The 14411-nt window shown below is 50.8% G+C and overlaps 1 protein-coding gene across 1 annotated transcript in view; it reads left to right on the top strand.

The window, feature by feature from the left end:
* Positions 1–603: 603 nt before the first annotated feature.
* Positions 604–14411, top strand: part of polr2a (RNA polymerase II subunit A) — a 29484-nt gene continuing 15676 nt past the window's right edge. Inside the window, exons 1-5 of the mRNA XM_078427707.1 lie at positions 604–963; positions 8090–8222; positions 9144–9280; positions 10659–10832; positions 12804–13085. Of these exons, the coding sequence (XP_078283833.1) occupies positions 877–963; positions 8090–8222; positions 9144–9280; positions 10659–10832; positions 12804–13085 (813 nt within the window). The 5' untranslated portion in view covers positions 604–876. The remainder of the gene's footprint in view (positions 964–8089; positions 8223–9143; positions 9281–10658; positions 10833–12803; positions 13086–14411) is intronic.

Below are 14411 nucleotides of genomic sequence, written 5' to 3'. Positions count from 1 at the left end.
TCCAACGTGTGGAAACTCACCCGCAGGCTTTCAGCGAACTTTCCCGAGAGCCCCATGCCGACCGAGAGCGGCCTGGAGGCGGGCACCCCGCTAGGAAACACCGAGGCTCGGCTGAGGTAAGAAGATTTCGACGCAGACGGTGGACGGGTGGCACGGCTGGTCGGGGAGCTCGAGTGGGGTGCGAATCGGTCAATTTAGAGGCGAAAACGCCGCTTTTGGGTGCGAATAGACGATTGAAAAGGCGGTTGGTAAGCGGTGTTTCCGGTGAGCGACGGCTAGGCCGCAAGCACCACAACGCCTCCGAACAGCTCGAGCCGAGCGTCGTCGCTTTCTCCCCCTCACTGGATCCGCCAAAACCCTCTCCCGCTCCTTCGGCGACGCTCGGGCATTTCCGGGACGACGGCGGGCGGGCGGGTTTCCGAGAGTTAATATATGCGAGGCCCGGATCCCGCCCCCTCGCCGGCGTCCCGACCAATGGGCGGCGCTCTATTACCATACCGTGACGTCCGAGTCCCTGCCGCGGCAACCGGGCGGCCCCGCGGCCGTCTGAAATCTATATAACGCGGCGCACAAGCCAGAGAGCCTTCAGATGCGCTTTGAGCGCACTCGGAGCGGGAGGAAAAAAAAGGGGGGAGTAGTGCAAGCGACGGCAATAATAGTAAGAGTAGTAGTAATAACAATAATGAGGCGTCGGTAGAGGGGGGTAAAAGAGAACGCGCGCTCCGGCTCCTCACAGTCGGTGTGTGGGGAGGAAAAAAGCCCGGTTTTTACAAGAGTTCATTTTCCAAGGAGAGAGAGAGAGAGCGCGCGTTGTTTCCCCCTCAACATCCCGCCCCCCTCTAACGAGACGACGCCTGACTGCTGGGAGTTTGAACCATGCAAGGACCTCCTTCCGGAGACAGCGCATGCCCACTGCGCACCATCAAAAGGGTTCAGTTTGGTATCCTGAGCCCAGATGAAATGGTACGTCTTTGCAACTTGTAATATATATTTATATTTCTGTTTGATTCTGTCAATTGAATTGAATAAATTTTATTCAGCCAAGAGCCTGTGTACATGTTTGCTCGCAAATATAACAGCACGGTATGCAATTAAAAAAGAAAATCCATTTATATGTGTGTGTGTATATATATATATAATATATATAATTTAAACATGTAAGTGAAGAATGAAATAAAATAACTAGAGCAAAAAAGAAAGGAGACTTTTGGCTGCCGGGGGGCAAAAAAAGCTACTTTGACACTTTTTAAGAAAGAGTAATCTGTTTCACAAAATGCTGGAGTAACTCAGCAGGTCAGGCAGCATCTCGGGAGAGAAGGAATGGGTGACGTTTGGGGTCGAGACCCTTCTTCAGACTGATGTCAGGGGATGGGTGTGGGACAAATGTCTGACATCAGTCTGAAGAAGGGGTCTCGACCCGAAACGTCACCCATTCCTTCTCTCCTGAGATGCTGCCTGACCTGCTGAGTTACCCCAGCATTTTGTGAATAAATACCTTCGATTTGAACCAGCATCTGCAGTTATTGTCTTATACAATCTGTTTGGTTCTGTCAATTGAATTGAATAAATTTTATTCAGCCAAGAGACTGTGTACATATTTGCTCGCAAATATAACAGCACGGTATGCAATTAAAAAAGAAAGCCCTTTTATATATATATATATATATATATATATATATATATATATATAATTTAAACATGTAAGTGAAGAATGAAATAAAATACCAAAGCAAAAAAAGAAAGGAGACTTTTGGCTGCTGAGCAGAGCTACTGGGGGGAAAAAAGCTGCTTTGACACTTTAAAAAAAGAGTGATCTGTTTGATTCTGTCAATTGAATTGAATAAATTTTATTCAGCCAACAGCGTGTGTACGTACATACAAGGGGCTTTGCTCGCAAATATAACAGCACGGTATGCAATTAAAAAGAAAACCCATTTATATATATATATATATAATTTAAACATGTAAGTGAAGAATGAAATAAAATACCACAGCAAAAAAAATGAGACCTTTGGGCTGTCGAGTAGAACTACTTCTGCTGTTCGTGGGGGGGGGAAATGTTTTTATGTCTGGCTGTGGTGGCTTTGACACTTTTTAAAGTGATTTGTTGTCATTGTTTTATTGTAATTTTATTGTAATTCTTTTATTGTAGCAGCACAACTGAATATGTAAACATAGGACACTGTAAACAATATGATAAACAAGAGAGAAAAAGTTCTGTGTGTATGTATATGTGTGTGTCTATATCTCCCCATGTGTATAAATATATAAACATATACACATGTAAGGTTTTTTGGGGAGAGATAAATATCAACCTTTTTTCCCCACACACAAATTAGCACATTCTATCAACTGTGCACTTTTTTTAAAAATCCTCCGTATGAGTGCATTTAAAACTTTCCCCCCCTTTGCATTGTGACACTTTGCTGAACTTTTAACCTAATTTCTTCATCTCTTTTCTTTTTATGAGGATGGGATTTTTTAAAAAAATCATTCTGACCAAATTGTAAAAGAAATTATGGTTGAAAGGGTTGCATTAGAATCCAGTTCTGCAAAGTGAATGTTTCTTATGATTCAAGTGTGTAGATTTGTAAAGTGAACTTTTGGGATTATTTTTTTTCCCAATGGATCAGCTGGGATGTCAACATTTAGACTTTGAGTGGAGGAGCTTTGTACAATTTGCAGTGTTTTTTTTTTCTTTGTAATGTAAAAGTGACATTTATTTTAAGCAATTAATTCTTTTAACATTGTTTAAGGATTCTTCCTAATGTTCTTGGTGTATTGTGCAAAATAATCTTTTCATTGTAAACTTAATTTGAAGTTTTGCTTTTCATGCTTAGGCAGTACGATTCCGTAGATGAGGTCTACTGTTATTTTTTACCAGTTTGTATGCAGAACAAAGCATTTCACTGTACCTCGGCACATGTGACAATAAAGTATCGTTGAATTGAATAATTTGAGCTTCCTGATGAGTAGGAATAAAATTAGAGAATAACACTATTTAGTCTATTAAATTTGATCACTCTTCTTTCTTCCCCCCCCCTTTTATATGTAACACGTTGGGAGCTTAAAAAATGTGTGTGGATCTCCCAGTGAAACTTAAACACAATTGTCCTTCGGTTTTTCACTGTAATACGTGACAATAAATTAAAGGGAACATTGAATTTTTCCCTCTTTCTGCCCTGTTCCCCAAATCAAATATCAAATATTGTCCATTTCATCCAGTTCTCCAAATTAGTCAGTAATGCCCGCACGTTTTCATTGCCCTGCCAAGCAGCCCCGTTGTAACGTAGCAAACTTCAGGCTTGTATTCTTGATATGAGATTGTGGTGCAAGCATCTCCTTTTAATGCAACAGGTAGGCTGCTGGTGTTTGTCAGTCCCACAGCAAAACCTCCAATCCCAGCCTCACCGACCCCTTCAGCAGTCCTCTTGTCTGGGAACGAGGGTGGTAGGGGGCGTTTTACACGGTTCAGTACAAAGGATTGTATAATTCTGTAGTTGGTGATTGCGTTTGGATTGACTGCAGGCCAGGGTGTGAGTCACAGCAGTGGCTGACGAGCAATGATGGTAAATGAGCTTTTAGCCTTACGGCAGCCTGCTTTAAAGACCACCTCTGGCCTGAACAACTGCGTGCCTGTTCCTGAGCGGCGGATGGAACTTCCCATTGGCCGCGAAGGGCGCTGAACGTATCTGACGTTGCTTGAGCCTGGACTTTAGGAAGCGATTCGTTAGATTCTTCAGCGCTTCCTCCGTGACTTTCTCTCATTCTCGACGTTGGCCTGCCTTGGACATATGGACCTCTGACTTCGCAGTCGCCTGACCGATCTGCAGTGGGATCATGTCACTGGAATGCTGACGGGTCGGCCCTGTTCTCCGGTGATTTGCTGCATTTGTGTCGTCCAGGTTTTGGGTGGTGTTGCGGGAAGGGTTGCTTCTCCTCCACCCTGGCTAACCTGCTCCTAATAATTATTCCGGGAACCTCGCTGAACTGATCGATCGATCGCTCGCCCTGGCAACTCTTGGTGTCCACACCTCGTGTGGGACGTCAGTCCGCGGCCGTGACATTCTAGCTTGTCCCTTGACATCACTGCCTGCAACACAGGCCCTGCAATTGTTATGTAACACATTCCAGGAAGGTGTGTGAACTGTCGAAGATCGTCTTGTATCCCTGCAGGTATGGGCTTACCCCCAGCACTCTGTTTCCTCTTGACTGTTAACTTGGCGTGTATGTTAGTTTTTCAGATTGTCACAATAAAAAAAACAATTACCTGTAAATAAAACTTCTACGCTGTGAGTTTTTCCTGTTACTTTCCCGCCGCTGCTGGCTGTGCCAAACTGCAAGTCAGTACGCTGAGCGTGGTAATACAAACACAAGAAGCAAGTGTGGGCTTCGCCCCCTCTGCCTACCTTGTCCTGTCCTTCATTAAGAGTAGGGTGGCACAATAGTGCCACTGGTAACCCATGGTGGGCATTTGATAGCACTCGCTGGAGTTTGGAAGGATGAGGGGGGGACCTCATTGACATTTACCAAATAGTGAAAGGCCAGGATCGAGAGGAGGGGAAAAAAACTGCAGACGCTGGTTTAAATTAAAGATAGACACAAAATGCTGGAGTAACTCAGCGGGTCAGGCAGCATCTCAGGAGAGAAGGAACGTGTGACGTTTCGGGTCGAGACCTTTCTTCAGTCTGAAGAAGGGTCTCGACCCGAGACGTCACGCGGTCCTTCTCTCCCGAGATGCTGCCTGACCCGCTGAGTTACTCCAGCGTTTTGTCTACCCAGGATATTACCACTCGCGGGGGAGTCTGGGACCGAAGGGCGCAGCCTCGGGATGAAAGGACGTACGTTCAGAAAGTAGATGAGGAGGAATTTCTTTAGTGGGAGGATTACAAATCTGGAATTCATTGCCACAGACGGCTGTGGAGGTCAAGTCATTGGGTATTTTTAAAGCGGAGATCGACAGATTCTTGGTTCGTAGGGGAGTCAAAGGTTATGTGGAGAAAGCAATGGGGTTAAGAGGGGAAGATTAATTAGCCATGATTAAATGGTGGAGTAGATTCGAAGGGCCGAATGGCCTACTTCTGCTCCCATGACTTGTGGTAGAGCCACTGACTCCCAGCACCGGAGACCCGGGTTCGATCCTGACCTCTGGTGCCGCCTGTGTGTGTGGAGTTGCATGTTCTCCCTGTGACCGTACGAGATTTCTCCTACATCTTAAAGGCGTGCGGGTTTGTTGGTTAATCGTCCCTCTGCTGATACCCCCGGTGTGTAGGGAGTGGATGCAAAAAGGGGTAATTTACAACTAGTGTGAAGAGGTCAGCATGGAGTTGGCGGGCCGAAGGGCCTGTTTCTACGCTGTCTATCTTTCAATCGAGATTGTGGCTGACCTGATCTTGGCCTCGATGCCACTTTCCTGCCTGTTCCGTTCCCCCTGTCCAGCGCCTTTCAATGATCCTCAACTCCTTGTAGTCCATAAAATAAATCTTGTCGAAGGTATTTATTCACAAAATGTTGGAGTAACTCAGCAGGTCAGGCAGCATCTCAGGAGAGAAGGAATGGGTGACGTTTCGGGTCGAGACCCTTCTTCTGAAGAAGTGTCTCGACCCGAAACGTCACCCATTCCTTCTCCAGCATTTAGTGAATTTAGTTACTCCAGCATTTTGTGAATAAATCGAGAAGGAATGGGTGACGTTTCGAGTCTGAAGAAGGGTCTCGACCCGAAACGTCACCCATTCCTTCTCTCCCGAGATGCTGCCTGACCTGCTGAGTTACTCCAGCATTTTGTGAATAAATACCTTCGATTTGTACCAGCGTCTGCAGTTATTTTCTTATACTAAATAAATCTTGTCCATTATCCCTTACCCCTCTAAACTTACTGGGCAGAGAATTCTAATGCACGTGAACCCTTGGAGAAGTTTCGTCTTCTACCCATACACGGCTCCTTCTAAGACTCGCAGTAACCTGAAACACCAAGTCGAGCCATTGGCAGGGTAGTGCCAAGCCCAATATTGTGGGATTGTACGATGGCGGCTTCCATTTTGATGGCGCAGGGGTAGATTTGCTGCCTTGCAGTACCAGAGTTTGACCCTGACACTGGGCGGAGTTTGTACCTTCCCCTTGTGACCGCGTGGGTTCTGATCGGGTTTCCTACCACACTCCAAAGACATGCTGGCTTGAAGGTCAATTGGCTTCAGTGAAGATTATAAATTGCCCCTAGTGTTGTAGCACAGAGCCTGGGGATCACTGGTCGGTGCGGACCCGGTGGGCCGAAGGGCCTGTTTCCGCATTGTATCTCTAAATTTAAACAACTATTATCAAGGGACAGGCTTCAGAATGGGGCCAACGTTCATATCTGATCCAAGTCCCTGAATTTTCCTCGCGCTTAAAGAGATTAAACGAGGGCATTATCACACCATGAAACTTGGACCATCATGCCAGTTATCAAAAAGGGAAGGTTTCCCCATTGTTAAAGCTGCTGCCATCTCACCTGGGTATCACACGCAGGAAGCAGAGGAGGGTGGAATTGGCGGGAAGGCAATTGCGCAAATATAATTGGCATCCCATGTTCAACTGTTATTACTAATGGGGGGAGAGTCCAGAACCAGGGGCCACAGTCTAACAATAAGGGATCGGCCATTTAGGACTGAGATGAGAAAAAACATTTCCACCCAGAGAGTTGTGAATCTGTGGAATTCTCTGCCACGGAAGGCAGTGGAGGCCAATTCACTGGATGTTTTTAAAGAGAGTTAGATTTAGCTCTTGGGGCTAAGGGAATCGAGGGATGGGGGGGGGGGGAGCAGGAACGGGGTACTGATTTTGGATGATCAGCCATTATCATATTGAATGCCGGTGCTGACTCGAAGGGCTGAATGGCCTACTCCTGCACTTATTTTCTATGTTACTATTGGGGGGGTGTCTAATAGAAGCGGTAGAGTTGCTGCCTCACAGCGCCAGAGACCCGCGTTCGATCCTGACTACGGGTTCTGTGTGTGGAGTTTGTACGCTCTCCCTGTGACCTGCGTGGGTTTTCACCCGCACTCCAAAGGCGTGCAGGTTTGTGCGTCAGTTGGCTGCGGTAAAATTGTGAATTGTCCTTGGTGTGTAGGATAGTGCTAGTATACAGGGTGATCGCTGGCTGGCATGGACTCGGTGGGCCGAAGGGCCTGTTTCCATGCTGTATCTCCTGTCTCTCAGCCATTGATCTGTCCATGGTTGGGAGTGTAGTTCTTCGTTTGAGGGTGTGCGTAACTGCACCCCAATCGGTCTCCACTAAATGTTTTGCTTTGGTGGGGGGGACAGGTGGGCGATGGGGCTGGGAGGAAAGTTGTGTACAGAAGGGATTTAGATAACTTTAGATAGCTCCTCTGTCCCTCTCTTCCCCTCCCCCTTCCCAGATCTCCCTCTATCTTCCTGTCTCCACCTACATCCTTCCTTTGTCCCGCCCCCCCCCTGACATCAGTCTGAAGAAGGGTCTCGACCCGAAACGTCACCCATTCCTTCTCTCCCGAGATGCTGCCCGACCTGCTGAGTTACTCCAGCACTTTGTGAATAAATATCTCCCTCTATCTTCCTGTCTCCACCTATATCCTTCCTTTGTCCCGCCCCCCCCTGACATCAGTCTGAAGAAGGGTCTCGACCCGAAACGTCACCCATTCCTTCTCTCCCGAGATGCTGCCTGACCTGCTGAGTTACTCCAGCATTTTGTGAATAAATACCTTGGATTTAGTCAAATTCCACTTTCTGAGAGTGCAGGAAAGAACCCACTGGATTCCACACCAAGCAGCGATCCCCGCACACGAGCACTATCCTACGCACACGAGGGACAATTTACATTATTCAATATCGAAAGCCAATTAACCTGCACGTCTTTGTAACGTGGGAGGACACTGAAATCTCGGAGAAAACCCACGCAGGTCACGGGGAGAACGTACAAACTCCGTACAGACGGGCACCCGTAGTCGGGATCGAACCCGGGACTCCGGCGCTGCATTCCCCGCAAGGCAGCGACGCTGCCGCCCTCGTGTCTAAAACTTTGGCGCGCGCGATGACAGGGAGAAACCACTGACGTTTGTTCTCTCGTTGTCCCCAGAAACGGATGTCCGTGACTGAAGGTGGGATCAAGTACCCGGAGACCACGGAGGGCGGCAGGCCCAAGCTGGGGGGGCTGATGGACCCCAGGCAAGGCGTGATCGAGAGGACGGGACGATGTCAGACGTGTGCCGGTAAGCACTTTGCTGCAAGGGGGGGTAACATTTATTCCAAGAGGAATATCGAAACGTATAAGATTATTAAGGGGTTGGTCACGTTAGAGGCAGGAAACATGTTCCCAATGTTGGGGGAGTCCAGAACCAGGGGCCACAGTTTAAGAATAAGGGGTAGGCCATTTAGAACTGAGATGAGGAAAAACCTTTTTCAGTCAGAGAGTTGTGAATCTGTGGAATTCTCTGCCTCAGAAGGCAGTGGAGGCCAATTCTCTGAATGCATTCAAGAGAGAGCTGGATAGAGCTCTTAAGGATAGCGGAGTCAGGGGGTATGGGGAGAAGGCAGGAACAGGGTACTGATTGAGAATGATCAGCCATGATCACATTGAATGGCGGTGCGTACAGGCTCGAAGGGCCAAATGGCCTCCTCCTGCACCTATTGTCTATTGACTGGAATACAAAAGCAGAGATGTAATGCTGGGGTAGACACAAAATGCTGGAGTAACTCAGCGGGTCAGGCAGCATCTCTGGAGAGAAGGAATGGGTGACGTTTCCAGTCGAGACCCTTCAGACTCAGCGGGTCAGGCAGTATCTCGGGAGAGAAGGAATGGGTGATGTTTCGGGTCGAGTTCCTTCTTTAGACTGATGTCAGGGGAGGGGGTGGAACAAATGTCAGGGGAGGGGGCGGGACAAATGTAAGAAGGAACTGCAGGTGCTGGTTTAAACCGAAGATAGACACAAAAAGCTGGAGCAACTCAGCGGAACAGGCAGCATCTCTGGAGAGAAGGGACGGGTGGCGTTCTGGGTCGAGGCCCTTCACTGTACTGTACCTGTTGGGATGGTGGCTGGGCTGATTGCTTTGGCACGGTTGGCGGCGGTGGCAGGGAGCGGAGGCGTGTCCTGTGGACCGTGCCCTGACGCGGCCGGTGTGTGTGTTTGCAGGTAACATGACGGAGTGCCCGGGCCACTTTGGCCACATCGAGCTGGCCAAGCCCGTCTTCCACGTCGGCTTCCTGACCAAGACCATGAAGATCCTGCGATGCGTCTGCTTCTTCTGCTCCAAGCTGCTGGTCGATTCGGTAAGCGGCGGGGGGGCCGAGCTACTCTGTTAGTCACCGCGGGGGGGGGGGGGGGGGGGGGTGGTGTGGTCCTCCTGACCTTCGTGACCTTCATCTCTCCATCCCACAGATTTATCCGGCTTTCCTTTCACTAGGTTAATTCCCGGAATGGCGGGACTGTCGTATGTTGAAAGGCTGGAGCAATTAGGCTTGTAGACTCACTGGGCCGAATGACTTAATTCAGAACAAGGGGCCACAGTTTAAGAATAAGGGGTAGGCCATTTAGAACGGAGATGAGGAAGAACTTTTTCAGTCAGAGAGTGGTGAAGGTGTGGAATTCTCTGCCTCAGAAGGCAGTGGAGGCCAGTTCGTTGGATGCTTTCAAGAGAGAGCTGGATAGAGCTCTTAAGGATAGCGGAGTGAGGAGGTATGGGGAGAAAGCAGGAACGGGGTACTGATTGAGAGTGATCAGCCATGATCGCATTGAATGGCGGTGCTGGCTCGAAGGGCTGAATGGCCTACTCCTGCACCTATTGTCTATTGTCTATTGTCTATTCTGCTCCCGCGACTTATGAAAAATATCTGCGCCTGTGCGGTCAGTAGAGTCATGGTGACTAGAGTGACACAGTGTGGAAACCGACCCTTCCACCCAACCTGCCCACTCCGCCCAACATGTTCCATCTACACTAGTCCCACCTGCCCGCATTTGGTCCATATCCCTCCAAACCTGTCCTGTCTAACTGCTTCTTAAACATTACGATAGTCCCAGCCACAACTACCTCCTCCGGCAGCTTGTTCCACACACCCACCATTCTCTGTGTGGAAACGTTGGTCATGGAGTCAGAGAGTGTCCCATCTACACCGGTCCCACCTGCCTGCGCTTGGTCCATAATCCCTCCAAACCTGTCCTCTCCATGTACCTGTCCAACTGTTTCTTAAACAATGGGATAGTCCCAGCCTCAACTACCTCCTCTGGCAGCTCGTTCCATACACCCACCACCCTCTGTGTGGAAACAGTTACAGTCACAGAGTGATACAGTGTGAAAACAGGCCCTTCGGCCCAACTAACCCACACCGGCCAACAATGTCCCAGCTCCCCTAGTCCCACTTGCCTACACTTGGTCCATATCCCTCCAAACTTGTCCTATCCATGTACCTGTCCAACTGTTTCTTAAACGTTGGGATAGTCCCAATGAAGGGCCGAATGGCCTCCTCCTGCACCTATTGTCTATTGTCCCAGCCTCGCCTCCGGCACCTCGTTCCATACACCCACCGCCCTTTGTGTGATAAAGTTGCAACCTCAGATTCCTATTCATTATTTTTCCCTTCACCTTGAACCGATGTCCTCTGATCCCCAGGGATTTTATTTTTGTTTGTGCTCTTTCTCTCCCCCCTGCAGAACAATCCCAAGATCAAAGACATCCTGATCAAGTCGAAGGGGCAGCCGCGGAAACGGCTGACGCACGTGTACGACCTGTGCAAGGGCAAGAACATCTGTGAAGGAGGCGAGGAGATGGACAACAAGTTTGGAGTAGAGCAACAGGAAGGTGAAGAGGACCTGACCAAGGAGAAGGTGAGAGGGGTTGGACACGTTAGAGGCAGGAAACATGTCCCCAATGTTGGGGGGAGTCCAGAACAAGGGGCCACACACAGTTTAAGAATAAGGGGTAGGCCATTTAGAACTGAGATGAGGAAAAACTTTCTCAGTCAGAGAGTTGTGAATCTGTGGAATTCTCTGCCTCAGAAGGCAGTGGAGGCCAATTCTCTGAATGCATTCAAGAGAGAGCTGGATAGAGCTCTTAAGGATAGCGGAGTCAGGGGGTATGGGGAGAAGGCAGGAACGGGGTACTGATTGAGAATGATCAGCCATGATCACATTGAATGCTGGCTCGAAGGGCCGAATGGCCTCCTCCTGCACCTATTGTCTAAGAGATGGAACTTCAGGTAGCCCCTGCCTTCCCTCTCTCTCGCCTCCCCCTTCCCAGTCGTCCCACTAGTCTCCCTGTCTCCGACTACATCCTATCTTTGTCCCACCGCCTCCCCTGACATCAGTCTGAAGAAGGGTCTTGACCCGAAACGTCACCCATTCCTTCTCTCCCGAGATGCTGCCTGACCTGCTGAGTTACTCCAGCATTGGGCGTCTATAACACTGAAGACTGTGTAGGAAGGAACTGCAAATGCTGGTTTATACCGAAGGTGGACACAAGATGCTGGAGTAACTCAGCGGGACAGGCAGCATCTCTGGGGAGAAGGAATGGGCGACTTTTTGGGCCATGACTGACGGATCAGTCTGAAGAAGGGTCTCGACCGGAAAACTCACCCATTGCTCCTCTTCCTGAGATGCTGCCTGACCCGCTGAGTTACTCCAGCATTTTGTGTCTACCAAGGAGTCGGTAGCCCTGGGAGAGAGTGGAATCGGGAAGGCGAGTTAGTGTTTAGCAATCGGGAGATCGCGAAGGCCAAGGTGGACTGAGCGAAATCGGGTGACGGGCTCGGCTGGTTGGAACTCTCTCTCAGCAGCCTCCTGTACAGGGAACTTCTACTCGCTGGAGTTCAGAAGAACGTGGGGAGGACCTCTTTGAAACGTGCCGAATAGTGAGCGGCTTGCATAGAGTGGATGTGGAGAGGATGTTTCCACTAGTGGGAGAGTCTAGGACCAGAGGGCACAGCCTTAGAATAAAAGGACGATCCTTTAGGAAGGAGATGAGGAGGAATTTCTTCACTCAGAGGGTGGTGAATCTGTGGGATTCTTTGCCACAGACGGCTGTGGAGGCCAAGTCCACTTTATTCTGTTTTAAAACTGTTTCTAATTTGTTTCATTGGGTTGTTTAAATGAATACTGACTAGCTAATTAAATTATTGCATCGTATGGGAGGCGCATTCCCAATCTCGTTGTACCCCTGTATAATGACAATAAAGATATAAGAAAATAACTGCAGATGCTGGTACAAATCGAAGGTATTTATTCACAAAATGCTGGAGTAACTCAGCAGGTCAGGCAGCATCTCGAGAGAAGAAGGGTCTCGACCCGAAACGTCACCCATTCCTTCTCTACTGACAATAAAGATATATTGTATTGTATTGTCAGTGGATATTTTTCAGGCAGAGATCTTTGATTAGTGCGGGTGTCAGGGGTTATGGGGAGAAGGCAGGAGAATGGGGTTAGGAGGGAGAGATAGATCAGCCATGATTGATGGGCGGAGTAGACTCGATGGGCCAAATGGCCTAATTCCACTCCTGTCACACATGACCTTATGAACCAGGTGGACTCAAAAAGCTGGAGTGACTCAGTGGGACAGGCAGCATCTCTGGGGAGAAGGGATGGGTGACGTTTCACAGAGTGCTGGAGTAACTCAGCGGGTCAGGCAGCATCTCTGGGGAGAAGGGATGGGTGACGTTTCGGGTCGAGACCCTTCTTCGGAGTGGGGAGTTTTGCAATCAGGATATCGTGTAGGACTGGCTAGTAACCCGCTGGAGTCACCTACTCTCTCTCTCTCTCTCTCTCTCTCTCTCTCTCCCCCCCCCCCCCCCCGTCTCTCCCCAGGGCCACGGGGGCTGCGGCCGGTACCAGCCCCGTATCCGGCGGGTGGGCCTGGAGCTGTACGCGGAGTGGAAGCACGTGAACGAGGACTCGCAGGAGAAGAAGATCCTGCTGAATCCGGAGCGGGTGTACGAGATCTTCAAGCGCATCACGGACGAGGAGTGCATGATCCTGGGCATGGACCCCAAGTACTCCAAGCCCGAGTGGATGATCCTCACCGTGCTGCCCGTGCCCCCGCTGTCCGTGCGGCCCGCCGTCGTCATGCAGGGCTCTGCCCGCAACCAGGTGCCCACCGCGCTGGGGGGGCATGGGGCACTGGGTACAGAGAGAGAGATGGGGGGCCGGGGCACTGGGTACAGAGAGAGAGGAAGGGGGACTGGGGCACTGGGTACAAAGAGAGGAGGGGGGCACTGGGTACAGAGAGAGAGAGGAGGGGGACCGGGGCACTGGGTACAGAGAGAGAGAGAGGAAGGGGGACTGAGGCACTGGGTACAAAGAGAGGAGGGGGGCTGATGCACTGGGTACAGAGAGAGGAGGGGGCACTGGGGAGAGAGAGAGGAGGGGGCTGATGCACTGGGTACAGAGAGAGGAGGGGGCACTGGGGAGAGAGAGAGGAGGGGGGCTGATGCACTGGGTACAGAGAAAGGAGGGGGCACTGGGGAGAGAGAGGAGGGGGGCTGATGCACTGGGTACAGAGAGAGGAGGGGGGCACTGGGGAGAGAGGAGGGGGGCCAGGGCTCTGGGTACAGAGAGAGAGAGAGGAGGGGGACAGAGGCACTGGGTACAGAGAGAGGAGGGGGGCACTGGGGAGAGAGAGAGAGAGAGGAGGGGGGACTGAGGCACTGGGTACAGAGAGAGGAGGGGGGCCGAGGCACTGGGTACAGAGAGAGAGGAGGGGGGCACTGGGTACAGAGAGAGAGGAGGGGGCCGAGGCACTGGGTACAGAGAGAGAGGAGGGGGGCACTGGGTACAGAGAGAGGAGGGGGGCCGAGGCACTGGGTACAGAGAGAGAGGAGGGGGGCACTGGGTACAGAGAGAGAGGAGGGGGGCCGAGGCACTGGGTACAGAGAGAGAGGAGGGGGGCACTGGGTACAGAGAGAGGAGGGGGGCCGAGGCACTGGGTACAGAGAGAGAGAGAGAGAGAGAGGACTGAGGCACTGGGTACAGAGAGAGAGGAGGGGGGCACTGGGTACAGAGAGAGAGGAGGGCGGCCGAGGCACTGGGTACAGAGAGAGAGGAGGGGGGCACTGGGTACAGAGAGAGGAGGGGGGCCGAGGCACTGGGTACAGAGAGAGAGGAGGGGGGCACTGGGTACAGAGAGAGAGGAGGGGGGCCGAGGCACTGGGTACAGAGAGAGAGGAGGGGGGCACTGGGTACAGAGAGAGGAGGGGGGCCGAGGCACTGGGTACAGAGAGAGAGGAGGGGGGCCGGGGCACTGGGTACAGAGAGAGAGAGAGAGAGGACTGAGGCACTGGGTACAGAGAGAGGAGGGGGGCACTGGGTACAGAGAGAGAGGAGGGGGGCCAGGGCACTGGGTACAGAGAGAGAGAGAGAGAGAGAGGAGGGGGACTGAGGCACTGGGTACAGAGAGAGGAGGGGGGCACTGGGGAG

Source organism: Rhinoraja longicauda, chromosome 34, assembly GCF_053455715.1.
Source record: "Rhinoraja longicauda isolate Sanriku21f chromosome 34, sRhiLon1.1, whole genome shotgun sequence".
Classification (NCBI taxonomy): domain Eukaryota; kingdom Metazoa; phylum Chordata; class Chondrichthyes; order Rajiformes; family Arhynchobatidae; genus Rhinoraja; species Rhinoraja longicauda.
This window is presented reverse-complemented; position numbering and strand designations above follow the sequence as displayed.